The sequence below is a fragment of the Hipposideros armiger genome, unplaced genomic scaffold, assembly GCF_001890085.2.
Source record: "Hipposideros armiger isolate ML-2016 unplaced genomic scaffold, ASM189008v1 scaffold_6, whole genome shotgun sequence".
Taxonomy (NCBI): domain Eukaryota; kingdom Metazoa; phylum Chordata; class Mammalia; order Chiroptera; family Hipposideridae; genus Hipposideros; species Hipposideros armiger.
In genome coordinates, this window is record NW_017731356.1 from 1,264,208 (window position 1) to 1,284,361 (window position 20,154).

The following is a 20,154-nucleotide window of genomic DNA, read 5'->3' on the forward strand; positions in this document are numbered from 1 at the left end:
TTCATCTCTATGAATTTTTAAAACAGGCCTAAGGAATCTAGGGTGTTAGAAATCTTTGGGCAAAGGGAGAGAGATAAAGCCTGTGGGTGTTCCCCCAGTACTGCTATTTTTTCTATCTCTTGGTCTCGATGGTGATCATATGTTCATTTGTGATCATTCATGAGGCCGCAGACTTACCATGGGTATACTTTTCGGTATGTTTTGTTATAGTTCAATAGAGAAGTTTAAAAACCAAGGCCCACTACCTACCCAGCAAAGGGTAATCATCATTTCTGTTGCAGGTGATGTGTGACATACCAAACATGCTGAAGAGAAGAAGAAAAAAGAAGACGTTAGATTCAAAACAGGGAAACCCTGAGGGCAAGTAACTGACTCTTAGTTCCCAGAAAACCTCCTTTTCAACCTCTAACAAGAGTCTACCTCTGACCCAAGGGTTGCAGAGGCTTGAAAAATGCTTCTGTGTTGGGCTTGCTCTTCTGATATTGCCATGACAGCATGCCTGATGGAGGATGAGACACCTAGAGCCAAGTTGTTTCAGTTATGTCAACCAAACTGCCCAGTTATCCCACCTGGGGTCATCCTGGATCAGCCAATGACCTGCTGAACCCCAGGGCATGTGAATGAGTCTAGGCGATATCAGCCAAATCCACCCAAGGCCAATTGACCCCACATATCTGTGAGATAAGAAAATGTTTGTTGAACTCCACTGTGGTTTTGGGGTTGCTGATGGTGTAGCATTATTGTGGCATTTGGACCTGTCTCCAGTATTTACTGCATTCATGACCATGGACAAGTCATTTAACATCTCTGAGTGTCAGTTTTTTAATTTATAACATGGAGAGAATAATAGTTTCCACCTGACACGGTTGATATTAAGAATAAACCATATAGTTTGAGATAAAGTGCCTAATATTTAATAAGGGCTCACCAAAAATTATTACTATTCATTCACTTATTCAAACAGCATTTTATTGATGGTCTACGCAAGCCAAGTACAGTGCTGAGCCCTGGGAATACAAAGATGAAAAATAAAGACTCTGTGAACCAACTGCAGCCCTGATTCTATTATCTGATCCTTTCAGACCTAGAGTCTAGCTTGCTAATAGAAAGACTAATAATACCTTTCTGCTTCCCGTGCTGTCCAGTCCTTTACTCATCATTATTGAGCGCTTACTATGTGGCCAGTCCATGACCAGAACTGAGCTGGGGATAAGGAGGGGTAAATATGGCTTATCATCTAAGATGGTTTTATGCGAGAAAGGAAAACGGGGTGGGGCCCGGGGAAGGGGAGAGAAACTGCTGTCTTTTAGAGAATGTCTTGTTCATTCTTAGATCATAATCCTCAGAGAGCTCACAAGGTAGCAGATGAAAAACACACCAAGTCAGGGGTTGTGATGAGTGTGGTGAGGGCTCCAACAGACACATGAGCTGCGGTGTTACGTGACGAGGAAACAGCTGAATGGGCCTAGCTGGGATCAGGTCGTTCCAGTGCCAGCCTCATAGAGGACCAGGCCCTGAGCTGGATTTCAAAACTTGACTGTGGGTGGTTTTCCCAGTATGCTGGGGGTGGGGTGGGTGATGGGGAGAACAATCTACTTTGGCACCCCAGAGGAGGGGGCATAGGAGGAGGTGAGGTTGGAAAGGCAGGTGGTTACCTGGTATGTCATTGCAAGGACTTGGAACGTCATCATGAAATGATTGGAAGCCACTGAAGGATTTTAAGCCCCAAAGTGACACCCATACACATAAGTTGGGCTTTTGGGGAATATATTTCACTAACGACCTAGAGGAAGAACAATATCTTATACTCTGTTAGTCCTAGTAATGCTGGCCCACAGTTAGTATGATCAGTAAATACTTAATGGTTGGTCACTGGGTCCACCTGGGTCTAAAAAGATACTCCGATAAGGGGGTTCTCTGGTCTGTTTGCACAACCTTTGAAGCATCACCTGCAGAGTCACAGAACTGAGGGTAGAACGGGGGTCTCCCGCCATGCTGTAATGTCAGCGGGATGGAGAAAGAGGAAGGATTTTGCAATCTGGGCCTTGGTCTGGAGAAGGACTAGATTGCAATTTCATAAACGGGCTTTGGCTCTGAAGTGGGTGGCTGCTTTGCTGTCCTAATTCTTCCCCTTTCCTTAGTAGAAAACAACTGCAAAGTCAGCGCTCCCCACTCACTCACACTTTCTCGTTAAGGCCCAAACACTGATAGACGGGTCCAGAGTCGGCAACGCCTTTCATGGCTTTCTTTGGAAGCTCTTTGAAAAAGTAGGTCGGTAGGTTGCTGCTGTTGTAGGTGACGGAGTCACAGGTCACCATTCCTGGGTAGTACATCATCATCCTGGCAGCTATGTTGACTTTTTGACCAATGACTATTAACAGGAAGGAGAAAGGCAAAGGGCAGGGAGAAACAGCCATTGAACTGAATGTAATCCGAGAGCTACTGTCCCCAAGTGACATTCCACCCTTTACTCCCTTTGCCCTCATGAATGACACAGAGCTCTCACCTTCAGCTACCCACATTCAGCCAAAGGCTGTTAAAAATATGGAGGTAGTTGACTCAATCATCTATTAGCAAAGCTTCTACCTCAGCTGGGAGGCCATGGGGACAAGCTGCTCCGAGATAGAAGGGCTTTGGATATGGAGAGGGGTCTGCAAAGTGGGACCGCCATCGGCTGAGGTCCTCAGATGAGGTATAGTTGGTCTGCTGCTTCCAGACGGACAAGCACAAGCTTGGGCCTGAGACACTGACCTCCAAATGAGGCACAAAATTGCATTTGTATGTTTCTGCTCGTGAAAATTTTCATTTCATTTCATTTAGGGGATATTTTAAGGTGTAATGCACTATAGTGCACAGACTCTGCAGCCAAGCTGTGCAGGTCTGAATCCCAACTCTACCTCTAACTACTATGCTACCAAATTACTTTAACCCTTCCATGCCTCAGTTTTCTAATCTGTAAAATGGGGAAAATAGTGCCTATCTCAGAGGGTAGTTTGTGACGATGAATGAGTTCACACACAAACATCACTCTGAACAGTGCCTGGCTGCTAGGAAGCCCTCAATTAATATTACTACTAGTTAGGTATTCAGTGTTGCACTTTAACATAAACTTACATACTTCTGATCAAGGTATTCCTTTTTGAAAACACTATTAGGGAGAAATTTGACCCTACAATAAAGCATAGTATTGTGAATCATATGCCCATCACCCAGTCCCCAAAGACATTAACCCAAGGCCACTCCTGCCTTAGCCTCACTCCCATCCACTCCGCACCCTGTATTATCTTGAGGACAATCTCAAATTTTGTAACATTTCAGGCATCATGATTTCAGTATGTTAGCTGTGTTATTTCTGAACGTCGGAAACCCTAACAGGGTTGAAGAGGGAAATGGTAGTAAGAGCAGTGAAATCTCGAGATAATACCTACTTACTATTCTCTTTTCAGATTAGCATTATGCATTATGCCAATAGTCATCCTGATTAAGGAGCAGTCCTGACCTATTCCAGAAGCAAAGAGGAGTAACTGTTTAACGTTAACAGGAACTAGTTTATAGAGGCCCCTCATTCCGCAGGCCGGCAGCTTCCCACTGCTCTCTGTCGCCCAGAACGCACGCTGTGCAAGCATCGAGCTGTCAGTGGGCGAAGCTACCTGGCCTGGCTCCATCTGGAAGACTAAACTTGCTGAGGGCAGGGCCCATGCCGCACTTATCTTTGCCCTCCTCCCACAAAGCCCAGCAGCAAGACACGGTGTTGGCTCAGAGAAGACGGGAGCCCAGCTAGCTCAGCACACCTGTGTACTCATGTCTCACAGAGTGTCCGACGATCCCGCAGAAGACAATCCCGCTGGCCACGCCGATGGAAACAGTGCTGGCGCCCGGGAGGAAGAGCATTGTGGGGAAAGAGAGAAAGACAACGGTCAAGGAGAACGCGGGAAGGGTGGGGACATGGTGGTGAGTGGGGTGGGGGACGGTGGGAAAGGGTTTTCAGTCAATGACTCTCTTCCCTTTGCACCTAGTTCAGGGCAACTATACATGGTCTGGAGGTGTGAAGGGGGGACAGTTTGAGACACAGAGCTAGGTTCTTAGAAGTGGTAACTCAGTTCACTTTTCTGAAATCAACTCAGGTCTCCAACATGGTGTTGGCAGTGCGACCTCCACCCGGAAGTAAGCCAGAAGCACGGAGAGACAAACCTGGCACACGCTGGCTTTTCAGGAGTCCCTTTCTCCACCCTGCCTTTACCGTCCCCTGTCCTACTGAGTCAGGCTGCGTCTGCCCTCTCTGCTGTACGTTAGGTGAAGAATGAATGTGGGCAGAACTGGGCGTCCAGTCAAGAACCGCCCTCTCCCCACACTTGCCCTATCTCCCCATATCCCGCAAAAGGGTCAGGGACCAGCAGATGGGATCAGGGTGGACACTCACTGGATTTTGTGGACCTGAGAGCAGAAGTCAAATATGCCCACAGCGCTTTCCAAGGCATGAGTGACCTCATCCGGTGCTTTTTCCCCGGGGAAACCAAACACACAGAGGAAGGAGCAGCCCTGTGAGGGAGAGAGGCAGCAGACACAGCAGGTGAACAGGGAGCTTTAAACGGGACCAGCCAGAGGCCCCTGGGAGGGACGGGAGCAATTTTCGCTCTCTGCATCAGATTTCATCACGACTTCTCTAACGCCTATCTTATTCATGGTGAACTTGGTGTAACTTCCAGGGCAGCACTAACAGTACAGCTTGAGCCTGAGAAGGGCTTGCTTTTGCTCCAGAGACAATGGGTTGCATTGAGCTATTTGTGTGCACGCTCCTGTCCACCTTCTCCTGTGGCCAAGGTCTTGTGCTGTAAGATGCTGAGTGTAAGTCTCAGAGGCAGCGCAGAGCAGTGGAAAAGGCGCAACTCTGGAGTCAGAAAATCCATGTTCTTGGGCCTCTGCCCAAGCACAGAAACCTGGACAAGTCAATTACGCTCTACAAACTCCAGTTTATCCACCTGAAAATGGGTATACCACAGACCTGCGGAGGTTGCTCTGGCCACTAAAACGATTAATGTCCTAAGTGTAAAACATTACCCATAGTTTGTACGTGGTTCATACATATAATTAACACAGACACTTTGTAAACTACTTTATGGTATACACACACACACACACACACACACACACACACACACCACAGATACGAAGTTCAGACAATTAAGTTTGCAAACTCTCTACTGTGCACTTACATGGTGGAAAGTTCATGCACTTAATTGTCCAATTTCATATACTTTGTATATATTGTATATTTTTATATAGCTTATGTACCTTATAGTATATGTAAAAAGACTTTGTAAACTTAATGTTATATGTGTAAACATATCAGATCCTAATTGGCGATGGGCTCTGACTTGATGTGAGGGGCAAGCCCTGGTTCCAGGTCTGTGTAGACACTAGAGGGTGAACTCTTTGAGGGCCCCGGTGGGTCTGCTCTGCCTGGAAATTTTGCCTGGTGGCTCAGCAAGGTGGGCACGGGGCTCGCTCTGGCAATGAGAACAGCAGATCTCATTTTCTTTTTTCTTTAATTTTTTTATTGTTAGTTTCAGGTGTACAGAGCAATGCAATAGTTATTCTTTTCACCCTTCACACAGAAACAACCCCCTCCCCCATCTGCTGCCCTCCCACCCCCGGTATCATGCTTATCTATTACAATTCCATTGACTCCATTCCCACTCTCTACTCCACGTCCCGTGACTACATGTATATGTAATTATAGTTGACATACAGTATTATTCAACATCAGCTTCAGAAATACAGTGTGGTGGGCAGGCCTCCATACCGACCATGAAGTGGTCTCCCCCACCAGACATGAGTCCATCTAGCCCCCCAAGAAATATCTACAACATTATTGATTATATTCCCCAGACTGTCTTGTCTATCCCTGAGGCCATATTGCAGTTACCAGTTTGTATTGTCTCGTCCCTTCCCCTTCTCCCTCATCCCCACCCCTCCCAGCTTGCCACCCTCAGCTTCTCCTCTGAGCAGATCTCACTTTCTGAGTGATGTTTGTGAGCCAGGCATTACAAGTGCTTCGCACACTTTTTAAACCTCAACCACCTCACCTGTAAAAATGGGGATACTAGGAGGAGCGCCTACCTCGCAGAGCAGTCATGAGGATGGAATGCGTTCATCTATGTGAAGCGTTGAGCACAGCGCCTGGACCATAGTCAGCGCCATATCCCCATATGAGCTGTTGTTATACGTGAAATGAAGGCTGAGGCTTCCAGGTTCTGAGTGTCTAGTCCCTCCCTCTCACCCATGTCCCTGGGCCTGTGCGCGGACCTCAGATCACGGCGAGGTCCCCACCTCTTACCTTGTCAAACATGAAGACTTTATTGATTTGGCCTCTGAAGACCCTCAGGACAGAACTGATGTACACGCAGGCGTCCTGGACGGCCACGCCTATGGCTTCTGCTTTCTCTTGTCCCTTAAACATCAGGTTCACAAACACGATGGTCACTGGGCGGAGCTCTGACAAATACCCCCGGAGCTGTCTGTCATCAATCTGCCGAGAGAGAGACTTTCCTTAGCGTCCGTCCTCGGTGGTGGCTTTTGCCTCCCAACATCACCCCCACCCCCACACGGGAAATGATCACTGGGAGAGAGCTGGCCTTTCGAGATTCTCTGGGGAAGCTGAAGTGATCACCATGTGAGGCACGGCACGGCAGAGCCAGCCTGAAGTCGAGCAGATGGGAGGCCTTACTCTCAGCTGGCAGTAGGTGAAAACGCATCAAGTGTCATATCTCTTGGTGGTAGGGAGGGGAAAAGGGCAGCTTTCATGCGCTTCAAAAATGTTGAGGAGTAGGGTGGCCGGTTAGCTCAGGTGGCTAGCACGCAGGCTCATAACACCAAGGTTGCCGGTTTGATTCCCACATGGGCCAACGAGCTGCGCCCTCCACAACTAGACTGAAACAACTATTTGACTTGGAGCCGATGGGTCCTGGAAAAATGCACTGTTCCCCAATAAAGTTTTTTAAAAAAATGTTGAAGAGTCAAACGATTGCAGGTGCTAGAGGTAGTGTTTTTAAATTGGGGTGCATCCTGACACCTTTCAACCCACACTACGAAGGCAGCTGCCCACTGTTCATGCTTGTCCTACAAAGATTTCCTCCAGGACACAATTGCATTTTGGTGGGATTAAGGATTAAAATAGGCACACGTTAGGAGGGTAGATAGACAGTGCAAAAAATGTAGGATTCAGGTAAAACAGTGTTCAAATCCTAGCTACATCTCTTACTTTACAACCTCAGGAAAGTGTTTGGTATCCTTCTGGGCCTCAGTTTCCTCATATGTAAAATGGAGATAAAGCTATCTACCTGGGATTGGGAAGAATAAATCTATGAAACAGCAGAGTGCCTGGCAGATGGTGAGTGCCTGGTGGATGGTGAGTGCTGAGACAGTTATAATTCCCTGGGAGTCATACATTTGAGAGAGCCTAGATCTAAGTGGGTGTAAAGGGGAACTTTGGGGGTTGGAGCTTCTGAGAGTTCTGAGAGTTCTAATTATCTATATTGTGACCTTTAAAAGCTTAAGAGCTAATACAAGGGACTTAGAGAAACAGTGTACCGATGCTTATCCACTGGTATCTTTCTGCTATGTGGCATATAGAAAGGGTGACCGTAGGTCCTCATAGGCTTGGGACACTTCCAGTTTGCCCAGTTGTATGTGACATGGTCCTAGTTTATGTCTGCTGTCACAGTGCAATTATGAACAAGGTCTCTTTAACTCTGAAAAGTATCCTGATTTGAACAATGCATTTCATAGCCCCCTACACGTGAAGAATGTCAGCCTCACCTCTTTTATTTCAATGAAACATATTACTAACTACTGGTTTTCTTGATCTTTCCAGCCGTCCAGGGTCCCTGACACCCCGAAAGCCAATAAATTAAATTATGGCAATACCTGCTTCAATATGCTCTCCATCACATACTTCTGCAGGGACAGCTCCATCTCGGGATTGGGCTCCAGCACGCACGCAAGCCTCAGGAGGTCTACGGGCAGGAGGAGGGGCGGGCTCAGCAAGAGAGGCTTGGCCCTGCAGCGCTAGAGAGGGGAGCTTCCCAGGCCCCGTTCCCCTGGGCAGTGAGTGGTCTTCACAGCTCAGTCAGGGGACTCTGGGGCCCCTGTGGCTAAGTAGGGCCAAGGGAAATCCAAGGAGATGTTCTTAGGGGTTGTGGGTTCCCCAAAATTCAGGTGCATGCAGCCACGGCCCTGTTCTGATTATCATCACACTTTGGAACTTGAGGGGCTTTTTACCTCCAGACTTGAGCTAAAGCTAATGCCACAGGTGATGAGAATGGACAGGTAAGGGGAGGACGATTGACAGAGAATGATGCTGACGGAAGGGGACGATCAGCTGGGAAGAACAGCAGGAGTAACATTCAGGAGACTGGTCTCTCATCCCAGGTTCGAGAGCAACTGTCTGCGGAAGCCTAGATGAGTCACCCCATTGCCCTAGTGGGCCTGGAAGCAAACTGAAACTTAGGAGACTTTCTGTCCCTAGAGATGCTCTGCCTGACCAGACGTGCAGTCCATCCAGTCAGCGTTTCCCCAGACGCCAAGCCAATTCTGGGCCTTCTCACCCCAAATATGGCTGGCTGTGTAGGCCCCAGCCAATCAGATCTTTTCTATTTGTCTCTTCCTGTTCTTTATTCTTTACCCTATGCAAGCTTCTTGCCTTCCGCCTCATTTTGCAGTTCTCCAAAAGCCCATGTCATAAAGTGTACAATGAGGTTTGTTTGCAGCATCTAAAACATCTTCATCGTGTTTCAACAACACGTCAATGTTGGGAGTGCGTGTGTGACATTTGGGGGGACGGCCCATAGGCAGTTTTTTATGAGCTTGTGACGCAGGACAAGTCTGGGACAACTTGCAAAACCTGGAGAGTAGGGTGTCTTTAAATTGTGTGCCCTAGGCCCCTGCTTTCCTCACCCTCATCCCAGCCCTGCGGGGAGTCACAGGGAAGTCAAGCTCAAGTGACGGTTCTTCAAGAGGTGAGTGGCGGAGACTAGAGGACCAAGGACAGGTCCCTGAGATCACCAACATTGAAGGAATCGAAGGACACTAAGCAAAGGGCCCTGAAAATGGAGGGTTCGAGGGGTAAAAGTGAAACTAGGGAAACATATTCTTGAACCCAAGGAAAGAGGCAAAGACAGCGTCCAGAAAAAGAGCACTCTAAGGCCAGTCACCTCGGATGGGGCAAGTTGATGGGCATGAGTGACCTTGACATAAGCAGTCTCAGTGGACAGGAGGAGAAGGGGTGAGAAGCTGGATGTCCGGGGCGCAGGACTGAAGGGTGGGTGAGCATATAGCCCTGAGGCACATGCAGCCAATGTCTACGGGGCGAATAAATGAGTGAGAGGGTGGAGAGAAGAGGCATGGACACACAGATTACGCTCGTGAGCAGGTTGGTGGTGACGGTGAGGAGGGGCAAGCAGGGTTCACAGGCGTTTCATTTTTTTCTTTCATCGTAGGGGAGGTGTGTATGTGTTTGAAAGATGAGGGAAAGGTGTCGTTGCCAGGGCAGAGGTAGGGACCTAAGGAAGGCTGTTGTGGGGGACGGGAGGAGGTCCCCTTTGTGTGCTGCTCAGGATGGGGCGCTGTACTGAGGACACCCACCCTGCGTGATGTAGCCCTTGGCATTGGCGTAAGACCCCATCGGCTGCTGGTAGAGGCAGAGGCTCTTGTCCATGGGGGGTACTTACTTTTGTGGTCGCCAGAAGGATAGTAGCCCATGAAAGTCATGCACTTTGTGAAAAATTCATCAAAGTTAAAAGTAGGGGGTGGTTTTAAGAAATTCACCTATGTTTTAAAAAGAAAGAAAAGTTTTTGGTTATGCTGAGGGTTCTCCAGTCCTTTGAATGTAATTTCTCAGCAGAAAGGGCAGGGAATATGCTTTTGAGTGTCCAGGACATGACACACAGAGATGGGCATATTTAAACAATGACGTTCTTTCATTTGGACGTGATTACATTAAAAATCTCCCCAGTTAGTCATTAAGCTCTCCGTCTTCAGTATATACACAGATGACCATTCCAGGGTGCTCACCTGTATACTTTTCTACATTTCTTTCATAACATTTTAATTCAAATAAGATCTGGTTAAACTGTACACCACTTCTTTCTTATACATGTAAAGGGGCAGAAGGGCTGGTGCCCCAAAAGGAATTAGGACTATTGCCAGTAAAAGATTGCTAGCGCCCCCCTTCCCGGTGGCTTTTCTGACAGGGCGACCCTGGCACAGACGGGCAGAACTTGCTGTAAGCGGCAACATTATGCGAACCTTAACTGCTCTCTGATCTGGAATCCTCTCGATTTCAACCATGCTCCGGTCACAGAGTTGCCAGCAGTTTGGGGACAGAATGACATCGTCCATCTGTGCCATGTTCTGTGCTAGGCGCACGTCTTCCACCGCCTGACCAATCACCAGGAAGAAGCTCCGGGTTTCGTCTCCAAAGACCAGCATGGTGATGTGGCCAGCGGCCAGGCCTGCGCGAAAGCAAACAGTGGGCTTGTATGGGAAGTTCTGGGCTGTTCCCCAGCAGCACGGCTTCTTGGAAAATCAGAACCTTGGTGTGACTGTACCACCTCGGGGCAAAATCTAGCTTCAAAACTTGACATAGAGATCAGAGCGTTGCCTCCCCTGAGCCCCTTCCTCCTGAACTGCTTTTCTCCTAAACTGAGAAAGTCAGCTACGGGTTTTCACTCTCCTGTATCGTTTGTCCCCTACATGGCCCACCGTAGCAGTCCCCAAAGTTGCTTTACTTTTTCTTCAACTTACTTATTCTTAAGGACCACAGAGAAGGACTTCCTATTTGGGGAGGATTTGCATTTTATCAGAGATTGATGCTTTAACAGAAAAGAAACACTTAGGCTCAAATTTCAGGCAACAGCCAGAGTTTGGGGAACGGAGAAGGCGTTCTGACAGGCAGGCGTCCCATCCAAGTGTGGCCTCCAACTGTTCTCAAGTGGGGAACCGGAGGTTTTGTTACTGGAGCAACGGGAGGCAGAATGATGTAAAATATGACATGTACACAAACGTATATATAAATGAACTATAAGGGATGCACACTTCTTTTAAATGCCTAATGAGTATTAAGTGGGTTTTTTTTTAACCTTTGCTCTCTGCTGTGCTGATTTTTCGATGCTGACATATATTCACCCCTCTGAAACACATTGAGGCTTGAACTCCTTCAAAGAAACAGTCCTGGCACCACCCTGTCTGTCTAACAGCCAATCAGCATGTGCATGAAGCGTTTAGGTCCCCATGGGTCTCCAGGATAGTACATCATACTCTCCAGGGTTGGCTTGGGGAAAATATTCAGTATTATAATGACTTTGACTTTTTTTTCAACAGAAGACCTAAGTCATTTGGAAATTTCGAGTAACAAAGAAAGCTGAGAGATAGGTAATTGGGTGACCCCCGATGTGTTTGCTCCTCGTCTCCAATGCTTCAGAATTCTATGTTTGCAAAGTTGGTTGGGCAGAAGCTAACACCAACAGCACCAGCGGCAACCCATGGTTCGCGCCCCTCAGAAGGCCATTCCTTGCCCGTGAACTGGGCATCATGACGCCTCTACCTCATGACTGTGGCGAAGCAGGAATGACATCATGTGAGTATTGTCTGCTACACAGTATAGAAAGACATGTGATTGTTATTCTATGTATGAACTTAAGAAGCCCTCGACGAAGCTGGAGCCGCATCATAGGCTGACCCGTTAAGCTTTCCTTGTGCATGTTTCTTATGAAGTGCGGTGACCAGTCTTAGGACATTGCTGAATGAAATCACAAGCTGCTCTCTGTTGTAGTCAGTGGCACACACTGTTGACAGCAGCAAGCCCTAACCACAACAACAGTAATAGTAGCCTGTGAGGGAGATAATTAGGACCAGCCTGAATTCTCTTAGCTGGTAAGGGAGCGGGGCGCAAATTCACATTTTAGTTAGCCTACTTCCCAAGTTCAGGATACGCTGGTGGGGCTGGCCCACTGTTCTACTGTTTTCTCTTTGGGACAGAGATGCCTCAGGAGTCAGGACCATATCCAACTGCTACAGCATCTGTCTCCTCTTTCTCCAGGGCTTACCTATTTTGACTCGGATATCCAGGCCTTCTTCTGACTCCTGGCTCTTGAACAATCCATGGATCTCCAGGCTACATTTAATCACCACGGTGATGAAGTTTTTCAGCTGCCTTCGCTCCACCTTCCACAGGGCTAGAAGTGCATCACCTTGAGGAGACAGACACACCAGGGGCTCTTGACCTGCCCTGGGGATCAGCCTATTTTGTAGGAAGCCTGTACAGAAACCACCCTCACCCCAGTCTCCTGGCAACTGCTATCTCTGAGATGCCTCCTGTGGCGCTACACAGGCATCGCAGGGCTCCTGTCTGACCCCCGCCCTCCAACTTAGGAAGCCCCCTACCTGCAAATTTTAAGATGTCTCCTCCAAAAAGCAACACCTCTGTGAAAAAAAGAAAAGTCAGATCAGACACTGATTTCCTAAAGCAAATAAAAAGTGTTCATTCTTCATCAGTAGCATCGAAATCAGGTTGAGAGAACAGCAATTCAGAGAAGAGGCCTATCCTAGAGATGTTGTTTCAGACAAGGCACTTAACCCTACGTGAATGTGTTTCCTCAACTGTGGGATGAGTGCATGGAACTAGATTGTGTACATGTTCTGTTTCTGTGAGTGGGAGGAGATAGGAAAGGAGGAGGTGGGATTTCTGATGAGGTCTGAGGACAGCTACCCTCCTCCGATGACAATGGAAGGCTTTTCGCTGATGGATGTTGTTATGAGCTGGGGCTGGAGTGAGCTTGTGTAAGTGGATGCGTGACAGGAGTCATAATCAGAACCGAGATTCAGAAAATTGGGAAACCACAATCGTGGTCCACTTGCGTTTTGTTTACTTAGGCTTTAGGCCATAAATGGACCTTTTCCCCCCTCTTATTTATGCTTCATCACACATTTGTTGAACACTGTTGTACTGAGGGGGAGACAAAAAAGAATTAGATACCGTTTCTGTTTTTCAGGAGCATTAAACTTTGTTCAGTGGGTTATCTTAAGGAATTACTAGGAAACTTAAAGCCTGATGAAAGACTAGATCTAGACTTTACCTTAATAAAGTAAGTCCTTTTCTTCATGAATAGTTCCAATAATGCCAACAAGATGGCGGCAGAGGTTGAAAAGGAGACCAGACTTCCCAGTCGGCTCTAAGTGCTTCAGAATGCATCATAAGCAAACATATGACTGATGTGTTCACTGTAAATCACTCATCTATACATAGCATTCTCTTAGTGACCGTGTTTGCCGCCATTGAATAATAGCTAAGAGCATTACTGCTACAGGTCTTTTAAAAGTAGGCTCTAATTCGATATTTTAACAAATGCAAAGCATTCTTTCCCTCCGGAACTCTGGATTAGTGAGGTTTATTTACATTCCTTCACTTGTACTGTATTATATTTCAAAAAAAGACTGGTTTCACGGGGAAAATGATGGGTGCTAAGCAATAGGACTCTACTGGGTTAGAACCACCAAATACAGAAAAACAAAGAATTGCAATGGTCTTAAGTCAGGCGCCCACGGGGACACTTACTCTCCACTATGGCGCTTATGTAGTAGTTAAGGATCTCCACCAACTGCTCGGCCCCTCGGTCCATGTACATGGCTGTGCTGAACTTCTCAGTCATTGCGGTAAAACCTGTAAGAAACGTGCAGCTGGTCTCCCTGGCTGCTTGGAGGAACCAGACAGAACCAGCAGAGGACCACGCTGGAGCACAGTGGGCCTCAGCTTTTGAGAGCTGGCAGGGTTTCTTCTTAACAGTCTTTGTGGCTGCTCAGGGGTCAGCTGTGCAGCCTTCTCTATCTTTGTTTATTCTTTGAGGGGTCAGGGAAAAGCACCAGGTAGATAGCTCTTCCCTTCACATTTCTCGACTTGTACAGAGATGACTGCAATTCTTTAAACTGGGCCTAGAACTTCTATTCTATGCCAATGAAAACACACAAAATGCTAACACTTCTCACGAGGTGGCCAGTTTACTGGTAAGATGTAAACAGCATCTGGGGAGACCATTTCCTGGAGGTCAGTTTTGCTTGGGGTGTATGTGTGGGGCCTGGGGGTGCTGAGTCAGTGAAGATGGGGCAGGGACATGAGAGCCTAAGGTTCCAGGTGTGGGATTTGGGCACCTTAAAGATTGCCTGTGACTGGACATGCTTGGTAAGGGGAGATGAGACAGCCATCCTTCCTCCCACCTGTTTCCTCAGTAGGGACTAGCTGTTGGACCAGCACAAAAGCTCAGTAATGGCGCCTGCACTCTTTACGCAAGCCCTGTGTGTGATTTTCGATGCGAGCCTGTTGTTCACCCACATTAAACATCCCTTTAGCGCTTGCCTGAAATATCAACAAACATCAAGACTCCATCAAAATGATCCACAGAGGGTCGCCCTGGAGAGAAATCTCCGTAGACAATGAGGTCTGGTAAATGAGCTGCTAATTTGACGATGGCCCGGTCTTGGACTTCTTCTTTTGGAGGGTCCGTGTTCATATTTAAGGCCGATGTTCAGGATCTTATGGTCACAGCACACAGTTCCCAAACAGATCTCTAGGAAGAAAAGCTGAGAATGGAGGAGGTCTGACTTCCATTCATCCACCTCCTTTCCTATTTCTTTTTCTCCACCTGCTACGTTCTAACCTGTGGACTGCTTTTTTAAGTGACTCAGTGGTGACAATACCTGAGTGGCTGAATCACTCTTCAAATGGACCAATTTCCTATACAAGAACCCCTCACCAACTCGGCCTCCAACCCTGAACAGCTGTTGCATACATGAGCACCATTCCAAACAGGACGGGNCAACGGCCTCAGTTTCTCAGGCAGCATGAGCTCCACTTTATCGAGGACCCGGTGGTAGGTGGCCCTCAGGCCGCGGACGCCGGCGGCTGACATCTCTGAGGACGAGCGATGGTGGCCGGCCGGGCGAGAGGGTGGCCGCGCACTCGTTCCTGGCTGACAGCGAAGGGCAGCTCGTCCCTTCTTCCCCGTCCCAGGACCTCGCGTTCTCCTCTCGCCTAGGGTGCCCTTCGCGGCTCAGGCTGCCCCCCTGCGAGTCTCCCAGGGGCCTCGGCCCAGCAGAGGCTGAGGAGGCGGAGGCACCGCGACGGCCCGCCCTGGGCCGGCCTCCTGCCTTCCCTCCGCGGGCAGGGAGGCGGAGTCACCACAACAGGTGCCCGCAGCATTGCCTCCGCGAGTCCGCCCAGCGCCCTGCGGCAGCGCGCCTGCGTGAGCGGAGCTGCCCACGGCGATTGGCCCGCCCCGCGGCGGGGGCGGGGCCCAGCGCGAACCTCCCATTTCTCCTTCCTGCCCTGGAGGCCATGTTGGAGAAGGGAAAGTGAAGCTGCCGCTGCTGTAGGCTCCCCTTTCACTTGGATGAAGGAGGCCCCGTAGTTAAAACGGGCTTGTCGGGCCCTCCTTGCCCCAACTAAAGATGACGCAGCACAACTCGCTTGTCTCCTTTAGAATGAGGCTCGTGAGCGAGAGACTTCAGCTCTCAGCTTCTCTGTCTTCCTCCTTTATCCACAGAGGAGGAAGGATTTGGGGGCAACGGCCTGAACCCACTTTTCCAGGGTGAGGGCAGCCGTGGCGCAGAAGCCTCACTCCCCCGGGTGGTAGTCATCTCGCGAGAAGAGCTTGCACGGGAGGGTGTGGAGAACCGGGAAAGGTGGAGTCGCGGCTGCCTCCGCCTCCTCCTCCTCCTCCCGTTGGAGGGGCCGAGGGAGGGGACTGGAGCTGATCTCTGGATGTTCTGGGTAGTCTGACGAGAGTATGAGGCGAGCTCCGGCCCGGGCGCGGCCGGGCTTCGGAGGCGAAGGCGCCGCCGCCGCCGCCATCTGAGTCGCTGCGCCCGCCCGCGAGGCCCGGCGCGCGGATGGTGCCGGTGCGGCTCGGGGGCTGATCGCGTGTCCCCTCCCCCCTCCCCTCCCCCACGCGGTGGGCTCCCCTCCCACCCCGGCCGAGCCATGTCTCGGGGTGGCTCCTGCCCACACCTGTTGTGGGACGTGAGGAAAAGGTCCCTTGGGCTGGAGGACCCGTCCCGGCTGCGGAGCCGCTACCTGGGTGAGCGGGGGCCCCGGGGCGGAGGCGCCGAGGTCGCCGCCCGGAGGTGGGGGGAGGGGGCCGCGGTCGGGGGCTGTTGGAGGTGGGACAGCGTCTCGGCCCGGTCGCCCCCGAGACCCCGGGGCGCTGGGTGGACCCCGGCAGACGGACCCGCGCCCTGTCCTACGGCCAAGTCCCTTTGCACGCTGCCAGCCGCCGCCCTTGCTGGGTTTTGCTCGAGGGGCCGGACGGTACCGGCCAGGAAAGGTGTTGGGGTCGCTTCTGGGGTGAGACTCGGGAGAAGACCTGTCGGACCTCCCGGAGTGTTTGGAGCAAAAGTTGGCGCTCTTGCTCGCAGCCACCGCTCTCCCGGTTCAGCCGAAGGACCTCTAAGTTTTTGCTGACGCCCTCTTTTCCTTCGATCTCCGGAGGGTTTAGGTGCCGGCTGCGAAGCGACGACCACCCTCGGGGACTTCACGCTCCGTGCAGACTCCGCGTAAACTGTCCCGAGGCTCAGAGCCAAAACCTAAAAGTGATAGCTGAGTTCTCCCCACCCCCGCGCGCTCTCCCAGCTTGACTCCGCTGTTCGCTTGGTTTTGACCGCTTTAAGGAGGTGTAGGGTTTCACGTTCCCATTCCCACCCCTGCAACCCACACACTTGGCATTTACTGTTTCTCAGTTAAGCTTTCTAAAAACAACCTTCAGTGCTTCAGGGAGCAGTATTCCACTTTTTTTCGTTTTGGATCAAGTAGTTTTGTGAGGATTCTGGGTCACCCCTGAAAGGTCCAGCACCTTGAAAGCGGACGTATTTAGTACGGGTCTTTTTTGTTTGTTTGTTTCTTCTTGTGCGGTCTTTTTCATTACTCTTGATTTTTTTTTATCTGACCATCAAACATCATTTACACATTTTTTTTCTGATTTTCTCACTTTTTGCTAGGTAGGTATTTGTTGATGTCACTTGGTGTTGACTTCAAGTCAAGAAAAGAAAATGAAACCTCATTACATTTAACAGCTTTGGTTTGTAAATTATTTGAGATAAGTTGGAAGCATTTTTTTTCTTGTTTTTTAGTGTTTCAAGTGACATATGAATACATTCTCCTTGTAAAAACAATAAAAATGAGGCAAAAATCCCTTGATCCCTCCCATTCGTTTCACACACACCCAGTAACAATATTATGTTTCCTCAATATTCATCCAGACATTTTTCTTTGCATTCTTACAAACACGTGTACATATAGAAATGCCATAGTGTGTGTGTGTGTGTGTGTGTGTGNTGACGACATTAGTGAACCTTAAAGACACTAAGTGAAATAAGCCAGGCTCAAAAAGACAAATACTGTATGATTGCACTTATATGAGGTCCCTAGAGTAGCCACATTCATGGAGATAGAAAGTAGAATGGTGGGTGCCACGGGCAGTGGGGAGGGGGGAATGAGGAGGTATTGTTTAATGGGTAGAGTTTTAGTTGTGCAAGATGAAAAGGCTTCTAGAGATTGGTTGCACAACGATATAAATATGCTTAACACTGTAAAAATGGTCAAGATGGTCCATTTTATTTGTATTTTACTACAATTAACAACAAAAAAAAGCCTATAGGCCGTAAGTTTTCAAACTTCAGAAGGCATCAACATCACCTAGAGCAGTGGTTCTCAACCTGTGGGTCGCGACCCCTTTGGGGGTCGAATGACCCTTTCACAGGGGTCGCCGGGTACTCGTATGTGGGCGTATCTGCATGTGGGCCTGGAAGCGGATAGAGGAGCGGTGTCTCGGTTCCTAAGACCATCGAAAATATGTGTTTTCTGATGGTCTTAGGCGACCCCTGTGAAAGGCTGAGAACCGCTGCCCTAGAGGGTTTATTAAAACACAAATTACTAGGCTCCATGCCCAGAGTTTCAGATTCGGAAAATCTGTGATGGGGCCTGAAAATGTGCATTTCTGCCATGTTACTGGGTGATGTCAATGCTACAGGTCCAGGGATGACACTTTGAGAAGCATTGCTATAGGCGGAAACTGGCCCTTTTCAACAGAAAACCAACGATTGGCTACAAATAGCCACCACAATTCTTTCCAGCAAAATGAGATCTTTAGGAATGGAAACACTGGCAAAAGCGCTACTCTTGGAGTCAGAAGTCCTGGACTATCATTTACTAAATGTTAATATATACTCTTGGATAAATGCTTCTACTTTTTGAGACTTTCTTGCCTTTATTTTGGAGTATCTTCAGTTCTCATATTGAACTAATAACAACAGCTAATTGGAGGGTTCTAACTAATTTAATGTTTTACTTAGTCATAAAATTTTACGATAAAATTGCATGTTCCTAGGGCTCACAATTGTAAGCTTTTTGATAACAACTATGTTCCCAGAAGGCCTTTTATCATAAGGAGTTCAGAAAAAAACGAAGTGTGCTTTATGAAATAAAAATGATATATCTGAGAATATTTGCATGAAATCATTTAGAGGCATAGTATGAATATTTAAAAGTACATCCTTTATAAAAGTTACTTCAAATTAACATGTTTCTATTACAGAATATTTTTTTCAGTAGCTTTTGCAAAAACTCAAGACTTACCCATTTCATAATCGGAGCCCAGAAAAAAACTGTTTTGGGACCTGAAAAAACAACAAAATTTAGCAATAAACCAACTATACACATCTTTTAATAACTATCATCACATTTCAAAAACCCAAAGATTTATCAATCTACTTCTAATCATTTTTACTATGCTTTTTGCACACTTTGCATATGTTAAACTTGAGAAAGTCATCATAGTTATCAATCTTTCAGACAAGTTGTTTTGATCTCCTTGTCAATTATTTGTATTTTTGTGACCTGTTAATTAGCTAAGGTATAATGGAGGTGGTATGGAACTTAATGTTAGTTCATTTATGGATAACTTCAAATTCCGGGAATTATGGCGTTGCCTTGACACTGTTTCAGACGTAAGGCTCGAATTTGGTCTTTTCTTATTTCCAGGAACATCAGGCTCTCTTTATATCTGGGCTGCATGAGACTTTTACTCACGAGTTTCTCTACTCTCAGACCATGGCACTCCCTATTTGGCTCCTGAATTTCTTTCCAAGAGTCTGATGCCATGATGCACTGATCCTGTAAAGCAACCTTTTCAAACTCTTTGGTAATTTTATTTAGCTTGAGCATCTGAGATTCCTATCATCACACCTGGCTCATTTTTCTTCGTCATATACAAAGTCTCAGGTCATGGGCAGTATCAGTGGCTAATTTATTTTTTATACCTTCATGAAGCTTGGTTTCATCACTCAAGGGTAACAGCGCATTGTTTTAGTTTCTGGCTTTGAACTCTTCAGCAGGCTCCTTCTCTTCCTATTTCAAAACTGATGCTTCCTCTTCTGCCACCCAAACATTGTTTCCTGAGCAATGCCTCTGGATTCTGGTTTCTTTACAAGCTTAAATGGCTGATCCTTCAGGGTTAATAAACAGTTAAGCTTTTTAGTAGGTTTGCTGGTAATTTATTCAACTGCCCTGAGCTAGGTGATAGTTTTAAAATATTAACTGCCTTTCTCCCTTCAACCAAACCAAACAAAAAACTTCAAACTTAAAATGCTGGTTGCTAAAACCTGGACCAAGAGCAGTATGAGTATTTTAATAAATAATTTTAAACTACAAAAAAAAAACAACAACAAAAACCCTCTAAGTTAGTTTAACAACTGCTAAGTACTAAATTTAAAAATATCGGTAGCAAATAAGATATTCTAATTTTTGTGAGATCTGAGAGGATGTTGACAAGTGAGTTGGAAATCTATAAATGCAAATAACTAGGCTTTCTTCATTGTTAAGAAAAGGGGGAAATGGCTAGCATTACTTGTGACCATACAATAGGTCAACAAAAATTTCAAAGAAAACTTATTTTAGTTCACCCTTCCAATTTATCTTAGCTAATCATTTTCTATCTTAGGAGTAAATAAGTCAAATTTAGACATGTATGAATTCAGGTATAGAGGCCTGAAAAAAAGTAATCGATCAATAGTGGATATGGTAATGAGGAAATATTCCAACTTAGTTCAATG

At 47.5% G+C, this 20,154-nt stretch overlaps 2 protein-coding genes across 7 annotated transcripts in view; one reads left to right on the forward strand and one right to left on the reverse strand.

Moving 5' to 3' along the window:
• Positions 1 to 14,623, reverse strand: part of ADCY10 (adenylate cyclase 10) — a 44,516-nt gene extending 29,893 nt beyond the window's left edge. The window contains exons 1-12 of the mRNA XM_019646943.1: positions 14,408 to 14,623; positions 13,613 to 13,717; positions 12,442 to 12,480; positions 12,105 to 12,248; positions 10,306 to 10,511; positions 9,729 to 9,825; positions 7,927 to 8,015; positions 6,338 to 6,529; positions 4,421 to 4,539; positions 3,792 to 3,868; positions 2,182 to 2,371; positions 250 to 305 (exon numbers count right to left, since the gene is read on the reverse strand). Of these exons, the coding sequence (XP_019502488.1) occupies positions 250 to 305; positions 2,182 to 2,371; positions 3,792 to 3,868; positions 4,421 to 4,539; positions 6,338 to 6,529; positions 7,927 to 8,015; positions 9,729 to 9,825; positions 10,306 to 10,511; positions 12,105 to 12,248; positions 12,442 to 12,480; positions 13,613 to 13,717; positions 14,408 to 14,561 (1,468 nt within the window). The 5' untranslated portion in view covers positions 14,562 to 14,623. The remainder of the gene's footprint in view (positions 1 to 249; positions 306 to 2,181; positions 2,372 to 3,791; positions 3,869 to 4,420; positions 4,540 to 6,337; positions 6,530 to 7,926; positions 8,016 to 9,728; positions 9,826 to 10,305; positions 10,512 to 12,104; positions 12,249 to 12,441; positions 12,481 to 13,612; positions 13,718 to 14,407) is intronic.
• A 1,098-nt stretch (positions 14,624 to 15,721) lies between these two features.
• Positions 15,722 to 20,154, forward strand: part of DCAF6 (DDB1 and CUL4 associated factor 6) — a 101,288-nt gene continuing 96,855 nt past the window's right edge. For 2 of the 6 annotated variants that reach the window (XM_019647351.1, XM_019647369.1), the window contains exon 1: positions 15,727 to 16,127. In XM_019647351.1, coding sequence (XP_019502896.1) covers positions 16,031 to 16,127 — 97 coding nt within the window. In that variant the 5' untranslated portion in view covers positions 15,727 to 16,030. Of the gene's footprint in view, positions 16,128 to 20,154 lie in introns of all 6 variants that reach the window. The other 4 variants (XM_019647395.1, XM_019647362.1, XM_019647380.1 and 1 more) reach the window with 4 other exon arrangements.